This window comes from Lissotriton vulgaris, chromosome 3_1 (assembly GCF_964263255.1).
Source record: "Lissotriton vulgaris chromosome 3_1, aLisVul1.2, whole genome shotgun sequence".
In the NCBI taxonomy this organism is placed as follows: domain Eukaryota; kingdom Metazoa; phylum Chordata; class Amphibia; order Caudata; family Salamandridae; genus Lissotriton; species Lissotriton vulgaris.
Window position 1 is genome coordinate 1,527,794,120 of NC_141689.1, and position 23,493 is coordinate 1,527,817,612.

General features: G+C 48.2%; 1 protein-coding gene across 1 annotated transcript in view; it reads right to left on the reverse strand.

Moving 5' to 3' along the window:
* Positions 1–11,119: 11,119 nt before the first annotated feature.
* HADH (hydroxyacyl-CoA dehydrogenase) overlaps positions 11,120–23,493 on the reverse strand; it is a 307,472-nt gene continuing 295,098 nt past the window's right edge. The window contains exon 8 of the mRNA XM_086962014.1: positions 11,120–11,626. Within this exon, the coding sequence (XP_086818140.1) occupies positions 11,508–11,626 (119 nt within the window). The 3' untranslated portion in view covers positions 11,120–11,507. The remainder of the gene's footprint in view (positions 11,627–23,493) is intronic.

A 23,493-nucleotide genomic window follows, 5' to 3' on the forward strand; every position in this document is an offset into this window, starting at 1 on the left:
GATCACTTCGAACTTCAACACTGGTCGCCTGCCAGCAACTTCTTTCTTCAGGCTCCATAGACTGCAACGAGGATTCCCGACGTCTTTTCAGACCTATGCAGCTGCAGCCCCTGGGCTAGGTAACTTCGGCATTTCGGTGCCCCAGCATAGCCTCACTATCCAAGGGTCCAGGTCCTTTTTCGTTTTCAGCCTAACCAGTCGGATTCGTCCGATATCCTTAACTTTGTGAAATCTAGCTACCATAGACTTTGTCCCGCATCCCGCGTGAGAGTGCACACTCTGCACCCGAGTCCCCTAGGCCTCCTACTAGTAATCTGAAGGTTCAGTAACGTAGTCCTAGCGATTCCAAAGCCTATTAGTATAGTACTTACCTGCTAGTAATTTCGCATTCCACTTTTGTAGTATATGGTTTTCCGTGCCCCTCGGGCATTTGTGTAAATTGTGCAACTTAAAGTATTTTCGTAAGAGTTTTGTTGTGTGCTTAGCACCCTGTCCTCATAAAGAGTACAGGGCTGTTGTGATCTAAATAAATACACTGTTTATTTTCATAACACTTGTGTGGTGTCCTTTCACTTGGTGTTCAAGGGGTATATGTGATGGTATAACAGCTGGCTTAACACGCCCTCTAGAGTTTAGCCCGAAGACTGCTCGTATCCATGCTACTAGGATAGCTGGTCTATAAGGTTGACTTACAACCAATCACCATAAGGGTTGTTTGGACTGATACATAGTGATCACTAGAATAGTGAACACTGAATATCAGGCCAACTTCTCACATTGGTGAGCAGCGGTTGGGATTTGAGCTTGCTGTTGTTTTACCACACGTATCCTAAGAATATCTTTGTGAAAGATCACATAAGGTAAGGTACATATAACTTAGCTTAGAATACTCCGAGTTCTACTGAACCAGCTGTTGTAGTTTAACAAGGCTTAGCACACCTTGACTACAGCTCTTAGCAAGGGATCAGTAGGCAAACAAATAGTGTAGGTAGGTGCATCACTTACACCACACTAGAAGCATGTCTAACCATGGAGAGTCTTCAGAGACCCCTCTTGTGGTTGTGGACCCTCCACAGGTCCCTTCCAGATATGCTGCTCTTAGCTTCCAGGAGATGAGACAAATCTGTACATCCAGGAAGCTAAAACAGGGTTCAAACCCTACCATTCCTTTTCTGATTGGTCTCTTAGAGACTTATGATGCCAGGAGGTTTGCTAACACAGATTCTTCTCATCCAGATGGGAATATACCACCTTACAGGGTCCCTTTGATAACCATGACCATCCCCTCCAGGAGGCAGATAATGCTGAGGATGTGGATGAGGATGAGTTGTCAGGGGAGGAGGCAGACAAGGGACAGGTAGAAGTCAGGAGACTCACCAGGTCCAACTTAAGTAGGCATGATAATGGATTTGGGGGACCCCCAGAGCCACTCTCAGGCAGACTTAAAATTGGAGTGGACGAGTTAGGTCTCTATCCAGAGGCTCTAACAGATCCATTCGAACCAATGGCTCTCAGACCTCTTCTCATAGAGGGATGTCATCCCCTAAGAGAAGGGAGCATGAAGCTAAGATGAGGGAAGCCAATCTGAGGATTGAAAGGGAAGAACTTGCCCTGGCCAAAGAGAGGCTTGCCTTTGCTAGAGAGCAGAAATTGTGTGGGGCAGACCCCACTGGTGGCAGCATTCTCCCAAGAGAAAAAGACAGGAGTTTAGACACTAGACACCAGAGTAAGATAGTGCCCCCCTTTAAACAAGGGGATGATATCCACAAATGGATGACTGCTTTGGAGAGGGCCTGCACTGTACAGTGTGTCCCCCAGAGTCAGTGGGCAGCTATCTTGTGGCTCTCCTTTGAAGGCAAAGGTAGAGATAAGCTCCTCACTACTAGAGCTGAGGATGCTAACAATTGCCAAGTCCTGAAGAATACACTGGTTGATGGGTTTGGTTTAACCACTGAACAGTACAGGTTGATGTTCAGAGATACCCAGAAAACTCAGTCTCAGGATTGGACTGACTTTGTTGATTGTGCCACTAAGGCTTTTGAAGGCTGGCTACTGGGAAGTAAGGTTACTGATTTTAAAGGATTGTTATCTAATTATGAGAGAGCAAATCTTAAGTAATTGTCAGAACCAGTTATTACACCAACACCTGGTAGACTCTGATCTGACCTCTCCACAAGAATTGGGTAAGAGGGCAGACAAATGGGTCAGAACCAGGGTCAAGCCTAAGAACCAGGGTGGTGACCAAAAGAAGGAATCAACCAAGCCTCAAGAGAAGGGTGGGAATAAATCTTCTGATCAAACCACAGGGCCCCAAAATTCCTCTGAAAAGGGTGGGTCCCAAACTTCTCCCAAAACCCAAAAGAAACCTTATTGTCATACCTGCAAACAGGTAGGCCATTACAAAACTGACAGCAGTTGTCCCAAGGCCAACAACAATAAGGAGAACATACCCTCAAGTAATACTCCCAGACCTCCTGTTACCACTAATGGTAATCCCCCAGGTGGTGGGAGTGCCCCCAAGAATGTGGTGGGCATTACTTTGGGAAACCAGGTGGACTATGACCTAGCCAGGTCCCCTAACAGCACTCTTGTCTGTGAGACTGGCATGGGGTTTGCCAACTTCACTACTGGTTCCCACATTTTGGGAAAGTATAGACAAGAGCCCTTTATCAATGGTCAGAAAGTTGAGGCATACAGAGACACAGGGGCCAGCATCACCATGGTGATTGACCATCTGGTCCCCTCTGCTCAACTGACCCCTGGTTTCCTTTATCAGGTGACAGACGTTCATGGAGTGAAAAGAAGGCATCCCATGGCAGTAGTCGAGCTCAGTTGGGGTAATGTCACAGGGCCCATGAGAGTGGCAGTGACAGATAACCTACCTGTAGATTGCTTACTGGGGAATGACCTGGAACTCTCAGCATGGGCTGAGGTGGAGCAAGAAACTCACTCCAGGATGATAGGCCTACTCAGAAAGGTTAGTGGGGCAGTAATAGCTACAGCCCCAATCCAAGCACCAGTCCTTCCTGAAAAGGTTGGAAGGGCAGTGGTAGCCACTGCCCAGGCTCAGACAGACTTTCCTGAACAGGATAGGAGGGCTGTGACAGTCACAGCCCAAACACAGACTGAGTGCCCTCCTGAAAAGGTTGGCAAGGTTGAAATGGTCTCAGCCTCTACTCAGACAGATAGTGGGGTTGTGAAGCCTGAAACAATGGATCACTCCACCCAAACAGAGAGCATTGAGGAGGAAGAAAAGTCTTCCCCCTCCCAGACACTAGGTGAGAGCCAGCCTCCTCAGGGAACTGACTCTACCCCTGGTGAAGGAACTGCCCCAGAGGTAGTCAGGCCTAGCCTGACAGAGCCCCTGATGGCAGTGGACCCTTCCCAGGTGGGACCCAGTCTGGAGCAGGTAGCCTGCACCTCTCAACCCTGCCTACATCAGCCCAGGGCTGTAAAGGTCAGGGAGGCCAGTGGTGGACCCCAAAGGGCCCCCTGTCCAAAAATCCCCAATCAGCAGATTAGGATCACTGAAGCTAGTAGCCCTAGCCAAGTGAAAATAAAACAGACTCCTGAGGGATCCCCCTTAAAAGTAGTTAGGGACCTCCCACAGCTGGACACTGTTGGGCACAGCCAAACCTGGGGCCTAAAAACCCCAAACCTGACCTGGCCCTCCAGTAAGCCAAACAGAGGGACTCAGCCTCCAGCTTTAGGTAGCCAGAGGTTGACCCTGAGAGCTCATAGCAACTCAGTACTGGAAAGAAAGGCACATATGGTGGATGGTGATTGGAGGAAGTTGAGCCCAACAGTAGTGGAGTCTCACTTCAGTACTACATTCCCACACCAGCCTTTTACTTTGCCAAAGCACACCACAGGTAGTGATTCCCTATGGTGGAGACCCTCAGATACCCTTAGGGTGAGGGGTTGCTTAGTGGACCATGATACAGGGGGTAACCATGCCAGTGCATGTACCACCTCATATGGCTACTCAGGCAATATAGGCTTACCTGGTCAAGGATAGCCTTATCTCCTTTCGTTTGGGGGGGGGGGGGGTTGTGTAGGAAGGTGGATACCTGACTATGGTTGCCCCCAACTTTTTGCCTGGTGTTTGCTGGTTTTCCGACTTAGTTGACCTGGGGCCCTGCCAATCAGGACCCCAGGCCTACTGCTCTCTCTCTAAAATGGATTCCATGTACATTGGGTACATTTCCAATTGGTACTGGGCCACCTTATCAGACCCTGTAACTCAGGGCATAGGTGTACCCAGGGCCTACCAGGGGCTGAAGCATGTATTATGCCACCCCTGGCTGGCCATCTAAAACTGACACAACTGGCTGCACGACAGCTGGGGCAAGGTGGTGTAATCACCCTTTGCTTTAGATATAGTATACCTATATCTAACCCTAAAATGGACACACCGATTCCTATCAGTCGTTCCTATGGCAGGCCTTGACAATCCTGAAGGCAGAGTGCTTGGAATCGTGTGAGATGGTGCTCTGGCATGAGCTGAGCCCGTTTGCAGCTTGCGGAACCAAGTCCTAATAGCTGTTCCATGATAACGCATACCATATACTCTTAAGTCCATTATAATCCTCGCGGTTAAATGCTATCTTTGGTATCGCTTTATCAAAACATGTCGAGTAAGGTGTCATACGAATTGGAATACTAACCCCTCGCCAATGCTGGCGACGGGGTTAGCATTCCACCCTTCTAGAGGGACACGACATGTATGTAACTGTGAACCCCGGTTAAAGTTAACTCAAGCCTCAGCATCACAAAATGGATGCTGCCACCACAGACACGAGTCTGACCCCCTGCAGCTGGGAGTCCTTCCAGCGAGGGGAGCTTGGACAAAGGGTTTCCTGTCAGGGGCGGTGCTAGCACCATCCCAGACAGGGTTTTGTGTATTCTGGGTAGGCAGGGCTTTACAGGAAGGTGACTGCAAGTGGCACCCCGGTGCTCACTACGCATCTGCCGGCTAGAACCAGTTCCAGGGGCACACCAGCCCCTGGCCTGGGGAAAGTCCGGCATGGGATAGGGGTGTAACCACCCCCCTTCCTGGTCCCACCCCTAGGGCAGGACCTTGTCGCGTACCCACCCCTTTCTTTAGGATAAAGGCAGGAGCGGGGACCCTTCCAAATTAGATCATCTTTGAATCAAGAAACTACTTTCTACGAAAGGAACTCTCGACTTCTTCTCAAGATTTCTCCCTTGTGGCTAAGGAGTAGTCACCCTGCACCCGCAGGCACCATCTAAGAACTCTGCGGTTTGCTGCACGTCCTTCCTCCGGAATCCGACTGACCAGCTCGATGAGACCCAGCTTCCCTGACACCTCTGACCTCTACCTACCTCTACAGCTAAGCTGAGAACCGTAGGTGCGACGAGACCGAGGGACCGGCCATCATCAGAACTGCACGACTTTTATCCAGCACGACCGCCGAGGGATCCTCTGGTGAGTGCTTTGGGGTCCGAGAAGCCCCGACCCTGAGCAGCTCCTGCACCGAAGTCCAGCCCCCCAGCATCCACGAGATCTGCGTGGGGCCCTTCTGCTTTGTGGCTGCTCACCGCATTGTCTGGCTACTAGCCCGCTGGCTTGTGGCCTTCCCGACGACGACCGACGACATCACCACTGCTGGTCTGGTTGCTGCAGACTGGCCCTTGCTCCCTTCCAAAAGAGGAGCACCCCGGACCCTCCTGGTCCACTCCAGACGCCATTTTGAGTCCACCGCGTGGGCTTGAATTTGCCAAGACTTGTTGCCCCAATCCTGGGTCCAGCGACGTCGATGGCATCCATCATCGTGGGACAGCTCGCACCTCCATCCTGGTCGCCGACAACACCTCCTGGTCCGTGAGACTGCAGAGCCCAGCGTCGCCCACTCACCTAGTCGAGGTGACTTCGCTCGGTGCCATCCTGGTGCCCACACAATCACTGGCTAGTGATTAAGAACTTGGTCCCCTCTGCTTTCAGGTGTCATCCATCTTCGATCCAGGCTTGGATCACTTCGAACTTCAACACTGGTCGCCTGCCAGCAACTTCTTTCTTCAGGCTCCATAGACTGCAACGAGGATTCCTGTCCTCTTTTCAGACCTATGCAGCTGCAGCCCCTGGGCTAGGTAACTTCGGCATTTCGGTGCCCCAGCATAGCCTCACTATCCAAGGGTCCAGATCCTTTTTCGTTTTCAGCCTAACCAGTCGGATTCGTCCGATATCCTTAACTTTGTGAAATCTAGCTACCATAGACTTTGTCCCTCATCCCGCGTGAGAGTGCACACTCTGCACCCGAGTCCCCTAGGCCTCCTACTAGTAATCTGAAGGTTCAGTAACGTAGTCCTAGCGATTCCAAAGCCTATTAGTATAGTACTTACCTGCTAGTAATTTCGCATTCCACTTTTGTAGTATATGGTTTTCCGTGCCCCTCGGGCATTTGTGTAAATTGTGCAACTTAAAGTATTTTCGTAAGAGTTTTGTTGTGTGCTTAGCACCCTGTCCTCATAAAGAGTACAGGGCTGTTGTGATCTAAATAAATACACTGTTTATTTTCATAACACTTGTGTGGTGTCCTTTCACTTGGTGTTCAAGGGGTATATGTGATGGTATAACAGCTGGCTTAACACGTCCTCTAGAGTTTAGCCCGAAGACTGCTCGTATCCATGCTACTAGGATAGCTGGTCTATAAGGTTGACTTACAACCAATCACCATAAGGGTTGTTTGGACTGATATATAGTGATCACTAGAATAGTGAACACTGAATATCTGGCCAACTTCTCACAACAAGCACAGGTGTCCTTCACTCCTGGTTTCCCTTGGTGACCCCTATATGCGACCCAGACACCCGACAGCTTCCTCTCTTTCTCTTTTCCATTAGGCCACTCCCCTGAGAGGAATCATCGGAGAACAGGCACAGTGGAGACTGAGGACGAGGAAGAGGAGCCCTCCCCAGTAAAACCGGCGGAGTTAACCAAGAAAAGACTGTCTTTCCGTACAAGAAAGACCCTATCACTAATAAAGCCTTACCCTAAAATAACGAGTGTCCGGCCCATCAATCAACCCACGTTACAGTGTGTGACATTAAAACTGCATCATCTGCATAGAGAAGTGCAGGTAAGGGACGTGAGGCTATTTGTGGGAAATCATAATTATCCTTGATTAAGGCAGCGCAGAGGTCATTAGTATAAAGATTAAAAAGAAAAGGGGCCAGGACACAACTTTGCTTGACCCCCTTTCTAATGGGAAATGGATCCGTTCGATCTCCTCCAATCCCAAAAAGTACCCGCACCCTAGCACCGCTATATAGGCGTCTGAGGAAGAGAATGATTTGTACATCTACCCCTAGATGTTCGAGTATCTCCCACAATTCCTCATGCCTTACAGAGTCGAAAGCAGCTGTTAAATTGACAAAGGCTAGAAAAAGTCTATTTTTACTAGCAAGTATTTCCCAATCAGGATAGATAGGCTTAGGCTCTGCTCCACTGTACCTAATCCTGCCCTAAAACCATATTGTATGTTAGACAGAATGTTATTGTCCTCTGCCCAGTCATTCAATCGTTCAAACAATATATGACTAGCCACTTTAGTCAGGGCATCTAGTAGAGAAATGGGCCTGTAACACTTTGTATCCTGACGATCACCCTTTTTAAAAATGTGAATAATAGTTGATTCCACCCATGTTTTTGGGAATGGGGCAACACAGCTAGCTGTTAAGACCTGTGTAATGATTGGTCCCTATAGATAAAAGTTAGATTTAAAAAGGCCTATGGGGACACCATCAGGGCCTGGTGCCTTCCCCCTCAAGCTTGCAGAAAGTGCGAGATTCACCTCCTCCAGAGTGAACCTAAGGTCAGCATACATGGCCTCAGGGTTACTAATAGTTTCCCTATGAGCACCCGCAGGGTTTCTAGCAGAGGTTTCATCTGTATTATACACCCTCGAGAAGTGCTCAATCCATTCATTTTCAGCAATGGCAATCTCTACCGATGGACTCTCTCCCGCACTCAGGAATGGGGCTTTTACCACCTTCCAGAACGCCGAGCCATCACCCTTCAGAGATGCTTCGTGGAGCAATTCCCAGGTCTCATTTCTAACTGTAGCTTTACGTTCTCTGAGGGCGGTTCGATATTCCTTTCCAACAATCCTTATATTGTCAGCGTTTTTAGGAATCCTATGTAGTTCCCTTTTCAATTTGGAGTAAGCCTGGGAGCACTTTTTATCAAACCATCCCCGACAATTCTTTTTCTTCTTCGGCGAGACAGATAGGAAGTCTCTAACAGCCTCAGAAATTGACACAAAAGAGGAAATAATACCAGCTGGGGAGGCGGACTCGTCCAGGCAGGTGTGAATGGCTGGTCTACACTTGCCTATCACTTTGCTGGTGATGGCTACAGGGTCCACTTTTGACCATCGCAGACTATAACCATTAGTCTTGAAGTGAGATTTCCGAGAGGATCTGATCTGATTGAACATGCCTGCTAGATTTGTTTGATGGTGCTGGGATTGAGAGGCACAGCGGGAAATGGTGACTCAAAGAGTTGTCATCCACATAAAACATATTCACTTTGTGGGCATGGCTATTTGATATTAAGATGTAATCTATTGTAGAGTGAGCTCCCCTCCCATTGAAGGTGGTGGGCATGGGTAAAGGTTTTTTATTTAAATCATTTGCAAAGCCCACATTCATGCTAAAAATCAAATTATTATACAGATTGCCCAGTGGGAGTGACAAAAATCTGTGTTGCACAAATCATCCTCTAATGCAACACCGCAAATTTTGTCTCCTACACTTGAACACAACACACAGTTAAAATCCCCTACCAAAATCATCATCATGTCTCTAATTTTTTCCATGTACGGATTGCAAATTATTACATAATTGCGTTAAAACATCTTTCACCAGAGGAATCAGAATGTTATTATAGAGGTTCACAAGCAGTATACAATGAGTGTTATCAACATGGAGTAAAATTACTTGATAGTAGTGTTCCTTAGCCTGAAATACTATCTTTTTCAGTTCCAGCCTGTTTGAGATATATGTTCCTAGACCCCCTTTCCCTCTGCCCATGAGCCCTGCTATGGCTGGGGTATGCAATGTCTTAAAAATATGGATTGGCTCCTTTGCCCAGGTTTCTTGCAGGCATATAATAGAATAGGTACTAATAAATTCCCCAAACAGTGGGTTTGAATGTTTAGATGACAAGCCAGCAATATTCTATGACACTATTTCCCAACATGCTTTCTCTACTGGGATCTGATGGACAATGGTCAATCATCCACATTGGGTAGCAAAACAATCTTGGATTCATTTTCCAGCATCTGATCTTTTATCAGAACAGATTAATCATGTTTCATCCACTTGCTTTTACTACATCCATAACAACACATGTATCCCTTTTCTCCCCCCTTACTTCTGTGAGGCTGTTGTACAGTCAATTATCTTCTCACTAGGTTATGCAAATGCCCTCTCCTCTCTCCTGAGTTTCCCGCCTTTTTGCATTCAGTACCCTTCAAACATTCAGAACAGTGCTAGGCTCCTCATCTAAGACTGCTGAATCATCACGCCATTTTTTCTCACCTTTCTGCTGTCTGCTGGATTTTTGGTTTGAAACCCTCTATCTGCAAGGCACTGTCCATTTGTCAATTATGCACTGCATTAAAAAGGTTCTCTTTTTCTACAGCACTCCTTACGTTCATTCTATAACCATATACTTTGTGGCATCCGAACTCTTGTGCCATCCTAAAATTTAGATGGCCCCGATTGGAGGCAGATCCTTCTCTTTTCTAGGTGTGCAGGACTGGAACTCTCTCCCTCTTGAGCTATGGTGTAGCTCCAATCTTTTGAAAAACACTTAAATCTGTCCTTTCTCCATAGTAGTAAAGTCTGCACCTCTCCTTCGGACATCTTAGTGCCAGGATGGCTAGTTAGCATATCGATTTCATCTGTCCCTTAAATAGAAAAATAACTAAGTTTAATTCATTTAATGTATTTCCACTTCACAGAGCTTTGAAATATATGTATGTATTTTATTTGGATTAATAATACTATTTTTAACCATTTTACTGATATCCAGACTAGGTAAGTAGCTTCTTGCAAAGTGGCTTCAACAATGCCATATAATTAGGGCTCCCGGTTTTATGGTATTTATATTTTAACATTTCCGTCTGTATTTATCCATATTTATTTTTTAACTTCTTATTGGTATTTATCCATATTTATTTTATCTTTTGAGAATAAATGGAGTCGTAAGATGGTATATTTACACATTTATTTAACTCTTAGACGTGCACTGCTATGTGGATGTCTGTCACGTTTTAGCACATTAAACAATCACATACAACAAAACACTACACTCACAGGTGCACATCAGTGTTATACTACAAATATTTTGCTAACATAGGCCTGTTAGTAAGGAAGTCTGACCCTGTTGTGTAACTCCCCATTCTGTCTATCTGTTCAGCTTTTGCCTGGAATTAATGAAAGAGAGTCTTCCACAAAAAGAACAATTTTCAGTACTTTTCAGTTTTTAAAAATAAATACATCCAGGGAACACATTGTTTTCTGTCTGGATTTATCTGTAAAAATCAGTAAAAACAGAAAACTGGGAGCCTTACATATAATTAATGGCCAATTGATATTACTTCCTATGATGTCACTTCCTGTGAGTTTAAATCTTTGGCAAATTATAAGGGGCTCGCATGTCCCTATTTTACCTGGGGCCCCACAAATTCTAGGACCGGCCCGGAGTTCATTCATTTATGTCCATGTCAGATTGGTCTTTTTTGTTTTTTTTAATGTTGCCTGTGTTATTTTGTAGGTGTGCATGCATAATGGTGTATGCATGTGGACATGTCATCATGCAAGCAGATGACTACAAAATGACACCACAGCTGCATATGATGCATTGCATCTTTTTTAGGCTTTGTTTCTCTTTTGGCCATGCTGCACAACATCGAACCAATGCTGTAGAGTATCGCGAAAACGCACTGGCGTAACCAATAGGTATCAAAGGCAAGACCTATAGGCTTTGACAATGCTTGTTTGCTAAACTAGTGCATTGTGTCTACCACTTGCAATTAAAACAATGCCTTTTTGCCATCACACTGCACACACCCCATTAAAAAATAACACATTTTAAAACTACACACCATTCGTTAGTACGTTGGTGATGTTTTTATTTCGACAAAACGGCAGGATTTTTTGCTTTATTTTCATTAAGATTATCAGTTGTAGCAGCAAATTGCTTTTTTTTTTAATAACAAATTCAAAGACGTAATTTCATCTGTACAAACACGTCTTGAACATAAATGATGTAATCGTCGCTGCAAGGCACCAAGGTGAGAACTTGGAAAGCAAGATTATTGGCACATGTTTCCGTGCTATCAAAGTCACAATTAACTCTAATGAACAGCTGCTAATCGGCTTGGATTACATTCAGTCAGGATTCATTGAACCAACAGCACAGTACGCGCAAAGAGCAATCGTTCAGCGATGGGTCTGCAGGATCGTTGAGGCAAAGTTCATTTATATTTGTAAAATCCCTCCCCGGTCTTCCGGCCCAACTTCTTTTCCTCCACCAGACTGTTGAGCAAGAGACTTGGAGCAAACAACGGGTTTTCTGGGTCCAGCTCGAACCATCCTGCAAAGAAGAGAAAACAAAGGGTGTTATCAATAATCCTTCTTAGGTCCAGTGTGCAGAACTGAAAGTATGACTTTCAAACAACCCACAACTGGGAGAACCTGCCCACTGAGTTACCTCAACCAGTGCTTAATTTGTGAAAGAAAGAGTGTTGGTGACCAAGATGTGCTCAGATGCCCTCGCAGGCTATATTAAATGTCAGTGCGCCTAATACCAGTAGCTTAGTCAATCCTTTGGCAGCCCGCGATGTACGAGTTACTTACCTTATCTGGTAGAGACGATTCTAGCCACAGATTCCTTCACGTAGAATTATCCCCAGGCGTGAGACTGGATCCGGAAACTTTTTGCCACAGCATCCCTGCACGCATGGGGCGGCATCACGTGACTCCGCCCAGGTGTCGTCTGCGTACGTGACGTCAGCGAGGTCACATAAGCCCCACCCCGACGCGCCTACGTGGGTTTTCTTCGGAGAACTTTTCTGCACAACAACGCGGATCTACCAGGCAAAAAAACGTGGGAGCATGGGAACAGTGTGCAAAAGAGTAGAAAAAGAGTGGAGACAACAACACCAGAAGGAACAGCAGAACACTGCAGTGTCCAAAGGCAGGGGCAGAAGAAAGAACAGAGCAGAGCCCTGAGCAGCCACCCTGCCAGTACGAGGACAGCCTCATCCCCCCTCCCGTGCCCCGGGGACAAGGAACTTGCGTAAAAAGTCATGACACATGTAGCAGGCCTAGCACCCTCATCTAGAAACAAGGAAGGGGAGCCAGTCCCAAGACAGACAGGAACAACAAACTTCCAAGCCACCCCAGCATAGAGGGCAACCACCCCCCAAGGAAAAACAAGGGCCAGGCTTGGCCAGGGGACCCCTATTCAGAGGTCAGCAGAGAAGCCAGGACCTCTAGCAGCAAGAGGAAGGGAAGGAAGCGCAGAGACTGAAGGCAAATCCCCCAAACCTGGAGCGGGGCACAAGCGCACCGTAACTCCATCCTCCAAGAACCAAGAGGAGGAATGAATCGCAACCAGACAGAGCCACCAGTCAAGAGCAAAAGAAGGCACTCACAGGAGGCACAGCCCCCCCCCCCACACCCGCCCCTCCAGGAGGCGAGTACCAAAGACCAACCCAAGGGTCCTCGCAGAACGGGGAGGAAGGGCGGGCCGTGAAGGAATCTGCGGCTAGAATTGTTCCTACCAGATACATCGTTACCGACGGTAAGTAACTCGTACATCTGATAGAGACTACTAGCTGCAGATTCCTTTACGTAGAAGAGATACCCTAGCAATACCCCCGGGGAAGGACCCCACCAGCCCGGACAGAACAGAGGGTCTTGCAGGGGACCAGATCTGCGGACCAGGTAGGTAACCTCGTTAATTAAAACTAATTTCGTAGTGCGCCCTGCATCGCAAAATGCGATGCAGCGCGCGCTACGAAATTAGTTTTATTATTTAAATTGTTTACTTACCTCCAATTATACATATTCCGGTTTTTAGCACCCTCCACCCTGCCCCGCCTTTCTGCCCCACCGGAACTCCCTCCACGGGCCGCAGCTGGTAAGAAGAATAGCCCAGGGCCCCAGGAAGGCTGGGCAGGCGACGCCTGACAAGGGAGTACACAAAATCATCCCAGCCCGCAGGACGGGAGCAAGAAGGTGAGGAAATACCCGGACACACCACTACGAGAGGCCACGCACACAACCTCAAGAAGCAAAGCAACATTCATAAATGCCATGGAGAACCGGCACCCAAAGGCGACCAGAACACCCTAGCAGAGCGCAAGCTATAGAACAGCTACCACTACCCCACATAGGAGACGTTAAGTCCCAAGATAAGTGAACCCACTTTTGAAGAACCTCCGCAGCAGAGAAAAAAACAAAAAGAGCCTCGGGGGGGAAGAACCCCCAAAGGAAGGCTTGTTAAGCAGCCCAAAGCAGAACAGAAGGCCTAATCTCAGGGCCAAGTCTGTGCAACAACTCCTGCAAAAACACACACACACAACAAGGGGCCGTCCAGCAGCCAACATCGCCACAGTCCCAGCAAGGAGGACTCATATGGCCATAAAATACGCTCCACAGCAAGGGCAACCGGCCCTCAGAAAAGCCCAGAACCAGCTCAACTCAGCAGTCACTGAGGAGGGGAAGGAGGTGGAGGACGACAGGGTGGAGGAGGATGACTGAGCCCCGCCAGTAACCTTTGGATGGCGGAGTCAGCCGGGGCATGGAATAACAAGATGCTATCAAATGGAAGATCAATGAGCCGCTCCCGGGTATTTTCAGGGAACACACCATCTTGAAGCCAAGCATGGCGACAGAGGGCGACTGAGGAAGCCATGGCCCAGCCCAGCACCTCCGAGAAGTCCAGAGCAGAGCGGAGAATAAACGCCGCTAGCTCCCTGCCATCCAGCGCATGATGCCGTAAATCCACCTGAACTGTCTCTTGGGAAGCAGCAGATCCCAAAGACTCACCCAAGTCCCACAAACAAGAGGAGGCCCTAGCCAACACACATAAGGTGTTAAGGGCCCGTAGGGCAGCACTGGTTGAGGTTAACATGTTGCGCCCCCAAGAGTCCAACCAATTGGCCTGCTGGGACGGCGGAGTCAACAGTGGCGGCAGGGAGGGATAAGCAGTCCACAAAAGTGGACTAGAGGCAGAGGGGTGGAGGGAGAAACACGCCGGGTCACGCGGTGCCGGTGCAAAAAGGTGGTGCGGTGCCAGTGCAAAAAGGTGGTGAGGCACCGGATCCCCTGAGGCGGGCGCCTCCAAGCCCCCGTCAGGAAAGAAAGGAGTGAACTCTCAAAGGGAAGCAAGATCTCCCTCCCACCAGAGCCCTCCAAAAGATGGTCTGCTGGAAAGTGAGCAACTGGGTCACCCATGTGCAGAATGCCCACCACCGTGGACATCGCAAGAGCGAAGGCCGCACCCGCCTCCGTAGGGCCCTGCGGTGGAGAAAGCAGCTCCTCCGTGGGCAACGGCTGCAGACTAAGGCAGCCACTCCCGAAGCCAAGTGGGGCAGGCAAAGGCCAGACATGGAAGTCGGGAAGAACCGAAGAATGGGGTACCTGCCGCTCCTCCGACGAACACCTCGGCCTCGAAATTCGTGGGGAGCCACCCTTCGACGATGCAGGTGAAAAGGACAACACGCGGTGGCTGGTATCCAGGGAGGATGACACCAAAATGAAGCCAACCTCCGGAGAAGAAGGTGCATCCGAAGACGAATTTGCGGCCCAACCCCTGCACGGAGCCATAGAGTCCGCCGCCAGAGGCAGAACTTCGCCACCATCCTGCGCAGACGGTGACGCAGGAGAAGGCTCCTCGAAGCCACACCGCGCGGGGGACCGGAGCGGGGCCAGATCCGAAGTGGCCAAGGGGCGGCGCCTGAACAGCGCCGGCTCGACCTCCTCCGAGGCAGCCGCCTGCCTCGGCCTAGCATGCGTTGAAAGTGGCCCGGCGAGCCTTTCGGCGCCGCCAGAGCCGACTCAACCGCTGACTCGCCCTCCAACGAGGCAGCCCCCTTCGTGGAAGGGCAAGAAAGGCCTGGAGCAGGACGAGGGGGTCCCCATCCAGCCTCGACCGAGAGCGGGACGAGGAGGGTCCACCGAACCCTGCGGCGCAGCCCGGACCAGCAGGTGCTGGCGCTGTGGCGGCGTCAGCTCAGCCGTGGGCAAGGCCTTTGCCTGCCCAGAGGGCCGAGCGGGGCTCGGGGATGCGACCGACCTACCGCAACACCACAGGGACTCCCGCGGGAGTTTACGGCGAGGCAGAAGCGTAGTGGTCTAAAGGAGGGACCCCCGAAGAGCCGCACCCCGACAGTACCACATCCTCAAAGCTTGGAGCCGAACCAGTCAGCGCCGGGGCCGCCGGCGGTGCCACGGAGGGCCTCGCACAAGGCAAGGTATCCACTGACGCCCCAGGAGGGGAAGGAGGAGGAGACGCCAGCGAGGCCTGCAAAGCCTCCGCATAAGTCTCCATCTGGACTCTCGACGCTCCGTCACCGGGAAACAGTGAATAAAATGCCGGCACGCGGGGCCGCATCACCCGCGGAGAGTCCAAGTCCCCTGCAGGCCGAACACCAGCCCCCAGGGACAAACTGCTACACTTACCCACCAGGGAGCGACGCTCTCGCGACATCGCAGAAGGGCGTGGACGACGACAACGGCCATTAACCTAAGCCGTCTGTCAAGGCTCATCGAGGAGAGGAAGCCGACCTTGAGAGGCGCACTGAGAGTAGTTTCATGCGGCGGTCCCGCCGCGACTTCGGCTTTAACTGTTGGCACACCTCAGTCAGTGGTGCTGTGATCCTTCTCCAAACACCACATACAAATGAGGTGAGGGTCCGTCGCCGACATAAGACGCCCACACGGCGTGCAAGTCTTGAAGCCCGAAGGCATTTGCACACTGTTCCACCAAAAATTAGACAATGGGGAAGAAAAAAAAGTGGGCCCCAAACAGGGCCGTAACAGAGACCGGATCCGCGTTGCATGCGGAAAAGGAAAAAACTGACGTAGGCGCGCCGGGGTGGGGCTTATGTGACCTCGCTGACGTCACGTAGGCAGACAACGCATGGGCGGAGTCGCATGATGCCGCCCTGCCCCCGGCGCGCAGGGATACTGTGGCAAAAAGTTTCCGGATCTAGTCTCACGCCTGGGGATAATTCTACATGAAGGAATCTGCGGCTAGTAGTCTCTATCAGATGGGTAAGAGCAGTGGTGGGGGAAGGGGCTGTAGGGGAATCTAGCCATCCCTGCTTCGCCGCCACGTGACAGACTCGGGTAAAAGCAGGGGTGTGGGGTGCTGGCAATCGCCCTGCGACGTGGATGGGAGGAGACGAGGTGTGGAATCACCGCCCCAAAAACTTGTGACCCCCCGCCTGCCCCATGCTACGCCGCTGCCAAATACCAAGACTGCGCAATCTTTAATTCACCTCATGCCTCTTTGATCCACTACCAGACACCCCTTCCCCTTTATCCCACTCTTGAAGGTTCTTTCTTTCTCCCCTTGTGACTGGGTTTCCATCTTTATCTTCTTTCTTATTTCCCCATTGTGTGGTCTTCCCTCTCTTGCAATCAAGAAATGTCTTATCAGGAAAAATAAGTGCTGATCCCCAAAATGAGCGCAGTGGCCCCTACTGGCTCAAATTAAGCACTGACCTCAACAAGCACATCTGCAACCCAAGGGTATTGACTGTGATAGGGGAGAGGACTGTGTGCATGAAGCTTGTCTAACATAACATGCATTTTGAAAGCATACATTCACCTGGATGACTATCATGGCATAGTAAGAATAATAACCTTTATTTGCATAATTAATTAAAACCATTACAATAGTTAATAATGAAGGGACAATCAAAAGCATAAATAAGCAACAGTACTTTAAAACCATAAGTTGCGTTTCGCTTCGCAAAGCAATATAAAATTAACAACATTATTTGCGGGTGAAACTCATCTATCATTGTTGATAGAGTGATTCATAGACAATAAAAACCAACATTTATCACAATAGAATGTTAAAAAGAATGTTTTCATTTTTAAAACACGTTATGCTAGGAAGTCAACAAGTTAACTCCTTAAGACACATTTTACAAAACTCCAGAGCCAGCATTAGACATTAGTGCTTAATTTGTAAAACAATAAGTTCCAGGGCCCTCATCCGGAGGAATCCACAGCTCTCGTTACCCATTACCCCTGCCAGTGCTGCCAACAACAGTACCAACACAACTTCTAACAATCACACTTCTTCAAGTGACAAATCACACTCTTCCAGGCCCCAAAGCTATAGGAATAGCTTGAGCGCAATGTATTGAACTAATAAACAACTATTATTGTGCTCATCTTTAAATCAGACAACACCACCACCATGTGGCAGACAGCCATAAGTGGCGGTGTTGACAATTAAGTGCCAGTGCCAAGCACCAGACATGACCAGCACAAATTAAGCACTGCGACAGCAAGCAATGCAGCGAATTCATAACAGTCTCTGATGATTCTGAGAAAGCAAACACTAAGCCGTTAGGTATTGACATCATATAATTTATTAAACCATTAAACCAACATTAGTTATTTAACAGTTTCAGTATCTATTGGAGAATAGCCTCAGCATTCCCCAATAGTTGGGTGACCAAAGTCGATGAACAAACTTAGCAACAGATTAAGAATCACTCTAAAGTTGACAAAACTCGGTGTGAAAAGTAAATAACTTTTAAAACTCTCTTTAAAAATACAAATCAGTAAACCGACCGACCAACTTTTATTTTGTAGCAGCTTCAACATTTACCAGTGATTGTTCTCAGTGATCCCCACTGATTTGATGACAAAAGTCAATACGCGAAGTTGGCAAGAATGTAAAAGTCTCTCTGGAGGTTATGTGTATTCTGAAATCATACCCCGCTTTCGAGCTGCTCCTATGTGAAGTAATGCCATCAGAGCCTGTTGTTGACTATCTTCCGCTTCCGCTGCTTACAGCAGTGGTCGAAGTGGGCGGGATCAGCAGAGCACGGCGTGCCCCTACTACTTTAATTTCATAGAGTCTGTTCCCCTACTTTCTTATTTTAAACATGCCTCCCGGACGGCAGAAATCGCCAAGGCCGATAGTGAAGGCTCGGCTTTTGGGGACGGGCGTAACTGGCAGTGAAGGAAAAGGACTCAGTCTTCTCCTTCGTGCCCAGAAAAGACAAACACAGTGTCCAGTTCTCCTTTCACTGGCAGCTGCCCCCCCCTCTTTGTTCCCCCTCTTTTCTCACTTTCTCTCTCGCTCCGCCTCATTTAGTGAAAACAGAGACTTCAAGAAATGGATATTACCCTCTCTTTCCTCCTTTCGTTTATTTGCGCCCCTGTGAAATGGATCCAAAAAAGCTTAACACTTTTGCTGGAAACATCTTTTTCTGACATTTTCCAATTTCTAAGTGCAATTCCGGGGTGGAGAGGAATAAAACATTAAAAATATGAAAAATAACTAACTAACTAACTAAAGCAAGACAGAGTGGTTCCAAGGTGGCCAGATTAATGTATTCACACCAAAACACATTCCCGCTGCCTCGCTTGAGCTCCCACTGCTTTGTTCCTTCTACTGCTTTGATTTTCCTTTATTTCTCTGCTGTTCTTGTAGCCTAATTGCACCTGGTTCCTTCTATTGCTTGATTTTTTTCAACCTTTTAATGTGCCTTGTTCTTTCTGCTGCCTAGCTATCTCTGCCGTTGTAGCATCGTCATTGCGCCTTGCATCGTCCATTGCCTGTTATTTCTCCTGCTGTTCTTTCTGCAGCCTCGCCATCACTGCTGTTGACCCTAATTTTGCCATGTGTCTTCGAATGCCTGTTATCTCTGCTGCCTAGCCATCACTGTTGTGTAGCCCCTTAATTGTCCCTTGGTTCCTGCACTGGCTATTGGTTTTTCATCTGTTGTGCTCAGGTACTGACCCCCGCCTACCAGTTTTTTCCAGCAGTTGCCACCGCTTTATTCCCTTTCGCTTCTGGCCAACCCCCCAGCACACCTTCCAGGACCTACTTAACGGAGGCCGCAGGATGGCCACGCACCAAAGGCAAGCCCGTCTGCATCCGTCCGCACCTGGAATGCATCCAGCGCCATGAACTCTGGATCTTCTTTAACAACACCTCCCCATGGAACAACTTCTGGTGGCCTGCTAAAAAAGGACCCTCACCCACTCCCACAGACCATGCCTGGAACTTCGGCTTCATCCTAGATAGCAAACTCACCATGAAAAACCAAATCAACAGGGTCTCCTCCGTCTGCTTACTCACTCTTCGCATGCTCGGAAAGAACTTTAAATAGCTCCCAGTCAGCACCAGACGTACCATCACTCAAGCCCTCGTCACAAGCAGCTTGGACTATGGCAACGCACTCTACGTAGCAATTACCACTCACCTGCTGAAGACACTACAGACTATACAGAACTCAGTGGCGAAACTCATCATCAACCTCCCGAAACAAACCCACACCTCAGGAAGCTCCACTGGCTCCTCGTTCACAAGAGATGTCAAATCAAGATGCTGACCCCTACCTACACACCTACAAAGCCCTGCACAATCAAAGACCTGCATACTTCATCCACTGCCTGAGCTTCCACCAACCATCCAGACACCTTCACGCTGCCTCCCTCGCTCACACACTCCCATCCATCGACGCAACAGTGAAGGACGCTCTCCCGCCTACCTTGCAACAAAGTCATGGAACAGCCTCCCCCTCCTCCTGCACACCTCGCAAGTCTTCAGGAATTCAGAAAGGGACTCAAGACCTGGTTGTTCAGCTGATTCCCCCAGAGCACCATGTCTCTCAACACCTGGATACCCTTGCGGGTGAATAGCAGCACTTTATAAATCCTGATTGATTGATTGCGAAGCTGGCAATAGCTCACAGGCTGAAGTGAGCGCAGGTTGGAGGCCTAAAAGACTGGATGACTGCTGCACCTTGAAAACCCTGTCTCACAGCCCCTGAGGATTCTGGAGTGATGTTAAGCACCTCGAAGACCTAGTAACCCCCATCACAGCGCCCGAGGCTCTGCAGGACTGTTAGGCACCTCCTGGACCCAGCAATCCCGTCACATCACCTGAGGATCTACAGCACGGTTGAGCATCTCAAAGATCCAGGGTCCTGTCACACCCTGAGGATTCTGCAACGCTGCTGAGCACCTCCAATCCCAAGAACCCCTATCACACCGATTAAGAATTCTGTAGCGCTGTTAAGCACCTCAAAGACCCAGCGACCTCTGTCACACCACCAGAGGATTCTGGAGGGCTCTTGAGCGCCTCGAACTCCCGAGGTTCATCACACAGCCCTATGATTCTACAGAACAGGCTCGACTACAGTCCTCCTTCACCATCTTAAACCTCCACGGGAGGGATGTGCTTCTTTGTTTTGATGGGGGTGGAGGGGTTGCCTTGGGCATGAAAAGCACCTCAACTTCTCCATGATTTACCACGGCCCTTCTGGAAGAAGCAGGACTGGGAACGAGTGGAGTAGCATGTAAAGTGAATTTATCTGCAATACCTTATGTCTAATGTCCTCTCTGCAGCGGCGGCATGAAAACAAGCCCCCTTCACGTCACGAGCCCCGATCTGGGTAGGAGCACTCCAGTAGAATAGATTTGAGGGCCAATGAGAAATCTGGCAAATTACAGAGACTATCCTTGACCTTGCAAAAAGCCACATACCGTGAGCAGCACCGGTCTACTTTGTCTGCCTGTAGCGCATACTTTCTTATACCCTAGATATGAGCATATTGGTAGGATGATGGCATTCCGACGCCACGTTCCATAGCTTTGTGTAGTAGAAATTATATATTAAAGTATTTTTTCTTTTCAAGTAAAAGTCCTGGCTGGCACTGCACTACTGGGCAGAATTGGGTGCACTGTAGAGTTCTGAGGCTTAATCCCCCTAACACCTCCACGAGTAAGCCTTTGATTGTCTACCACACTACCCTAAAAGTCAAGTGCTAAAAAGATGTACTTGGTGTTCAGTTTTCAGTCTATAGTAGTCAAGGCACAGGGAATTCAGCAGTAAATTAATTTAACCAACCTTGGTCAAGATCCAGTAGCTCGTTTGTGTACCCAAAAAACCCCAAATAGGGTTCCGACAGTTACTCATTAGATGAATGATTTTTGAAAACGTATTAATTCGTAACAAACTAATAAAATCTACTAATCTGAATTTTTTTAATTTGGGGTTTTTAAATATAAGGTTTATCACTTTTTCATTTCCAAGTTTAAATCTGAATTTCGGAATATATTTATTTAAACTCATTCATTCACACTTCGCTTTGTAACTATCATAAGCGTTTTAATGCAAGTAAGCAAAGAGCATTGAATGATAAAAGTACACCGAAATTCTAGAATTACAAAATTCATAGCTGAGGATTATTATTTATAAATGAGGACAATGCTGTATAGAGTGCACTGCCACCCCTGGGGCTGTCTTGGCACCAGGATCGGACTAGTTTCCAGAAAGAAATTCAAGGGGGAAACAGAATCTTGTGCTGTTTTGGAAGTAGTGATTTGAAAGCTGGCGCAAGGCTAGGAAGAAAAGGACACTTGCATGTTATGACTTGTAACAATGTTTCACTCCATTCTGTTGCTCAAGTCTCAATTACCTTTCCTAGTCGAGATCGGAGTCTTCAGGATTACAGCAGCACATGCAGAAAAACGTAGACTTGTAAGGGGTCTGTACATAGGAAGTATTACCAGAGTTAAAACGCCGCGCAGCATCTAGAAGACTGAACTACTCACTTTGCCAGTGCTTTTTCCCAATTGCATGCATACCCATGGCAGGCAACCTTGCAGGAAATTTTCTTTACAAAAAAAAAAAATTTCAAAATGGAATAGCTAATGCGCACACACGCGTCATGGTGCATGTGCAAGTGTGTGGCTTATGTGCATCATAGTACATGCGTGTGCAAGGCTAGAAATTTCGCAGAAGGTTTTCTACGAAAGAAGAACATGTTCCTTACATTCGGTGACACTCATTCTGGTGGATACTCTAATTTAAGACTCCTCACCATTAGAATATTTCCCAGGTGCCAGAATTGTTTCAGACATTTCCATAGCAGTGCTCCTGTGCACCACAAGGTGGTGCAACAAGACTGTTTTGACTTTGTTCCACCCTAGTGGAGCGTCACGTCGCACACCAGGGCCCGTTTCTTGCTGGATGCAGAACACAAAACGTGTGGGAGTACCAGTGGATAGATCTCTAATTTGGGACCTTTTTAGATGGTAAAAAGATACCATTACGCAGAAAGGGGAGGTGGGAGAGGCAGTGAGGAATCTGCAGTAGGATACAGTATCCACCAGAAAGAGGGTTACCAAAGATAAGTAACTTGTTCTTCGTTACGATGCATACTTATAAACCAGATTCCTCACCTTTACAATGGCTACCAAAACATTACATCCCGTGGTGGAGGGTCTGTGGAGAGAGTTCACACAAATGTCCTGCAAGACTGAAAGTGCACAATACCCTTCCCGTCAGACCTGGTTGTCAAGGTAGCAGTACTTTGTGAACGTGTGCAATAACGCCCACATCACGGGCTCACAGATGTCAAGAACAAGACACTCAACAAAACAAAGAAACACATTTAACAGCTTGGCTTGCAGAGGGTCCATCCTGTGAATGGTTACATCAGACTACAAATTTGTTCTTGCGCCCGGTATAAACAAACTTGTGGATTGACTTCGGTTGACAAGTTAAATGTCCCCAACTGTCGCCGCTCAGTCTCTATGGATGGAGCTATAGATTTTACAGGTTCGGGTGGACAACTCTGTCCTTTTGCTGCGACAGAAGATCTTCCTAAAGTGGCAGCCTGATTGGAGGGCAGACTCATGTACTCTGAAGTTGTGGACATTGCACTCTCCTGGTCTAATCCAGAGTCACTTAGATGACTTGGCCTGGTCACCCTTGATCAGCTTCAGAATTTGTAGCAGGAGACGAAGAGGCTGAAGACAAAGAGGAGTTTCCGGTTTCACTTAAATATATCTCCTAGGGAGGAACTTCACAGAAACTCCAAGGTTCAAAAGTTTAGACACTGTGTGTTCTGGAAGGCAGCAAAAATATCTAGACCGGCTTCTCTCCATTGTCAGAAAATTCCCTGTACCATCTTGGGTGTAGCCGACATTCATGATCCACCAGGTACCACAGGCTTAGCTTGTCTGCCCTGGCTTTGAATGATCCCATAGGGTGATTCACAATAAGGGAGACTACATGATGTTCTAACTAATTTGATAAGTGCCGAGGCTCCTGGCACAAGACCCAGGACCTCATTGTGCCCTGCTTGTACCATATGTCAGCAGTGTTGTCTGTGAGAACCTGTACAAGCCTTTACTTGATGGACGGTAGAAAGGCCTTCAATGTCAGGCGAATGGTATGGAGGCAGT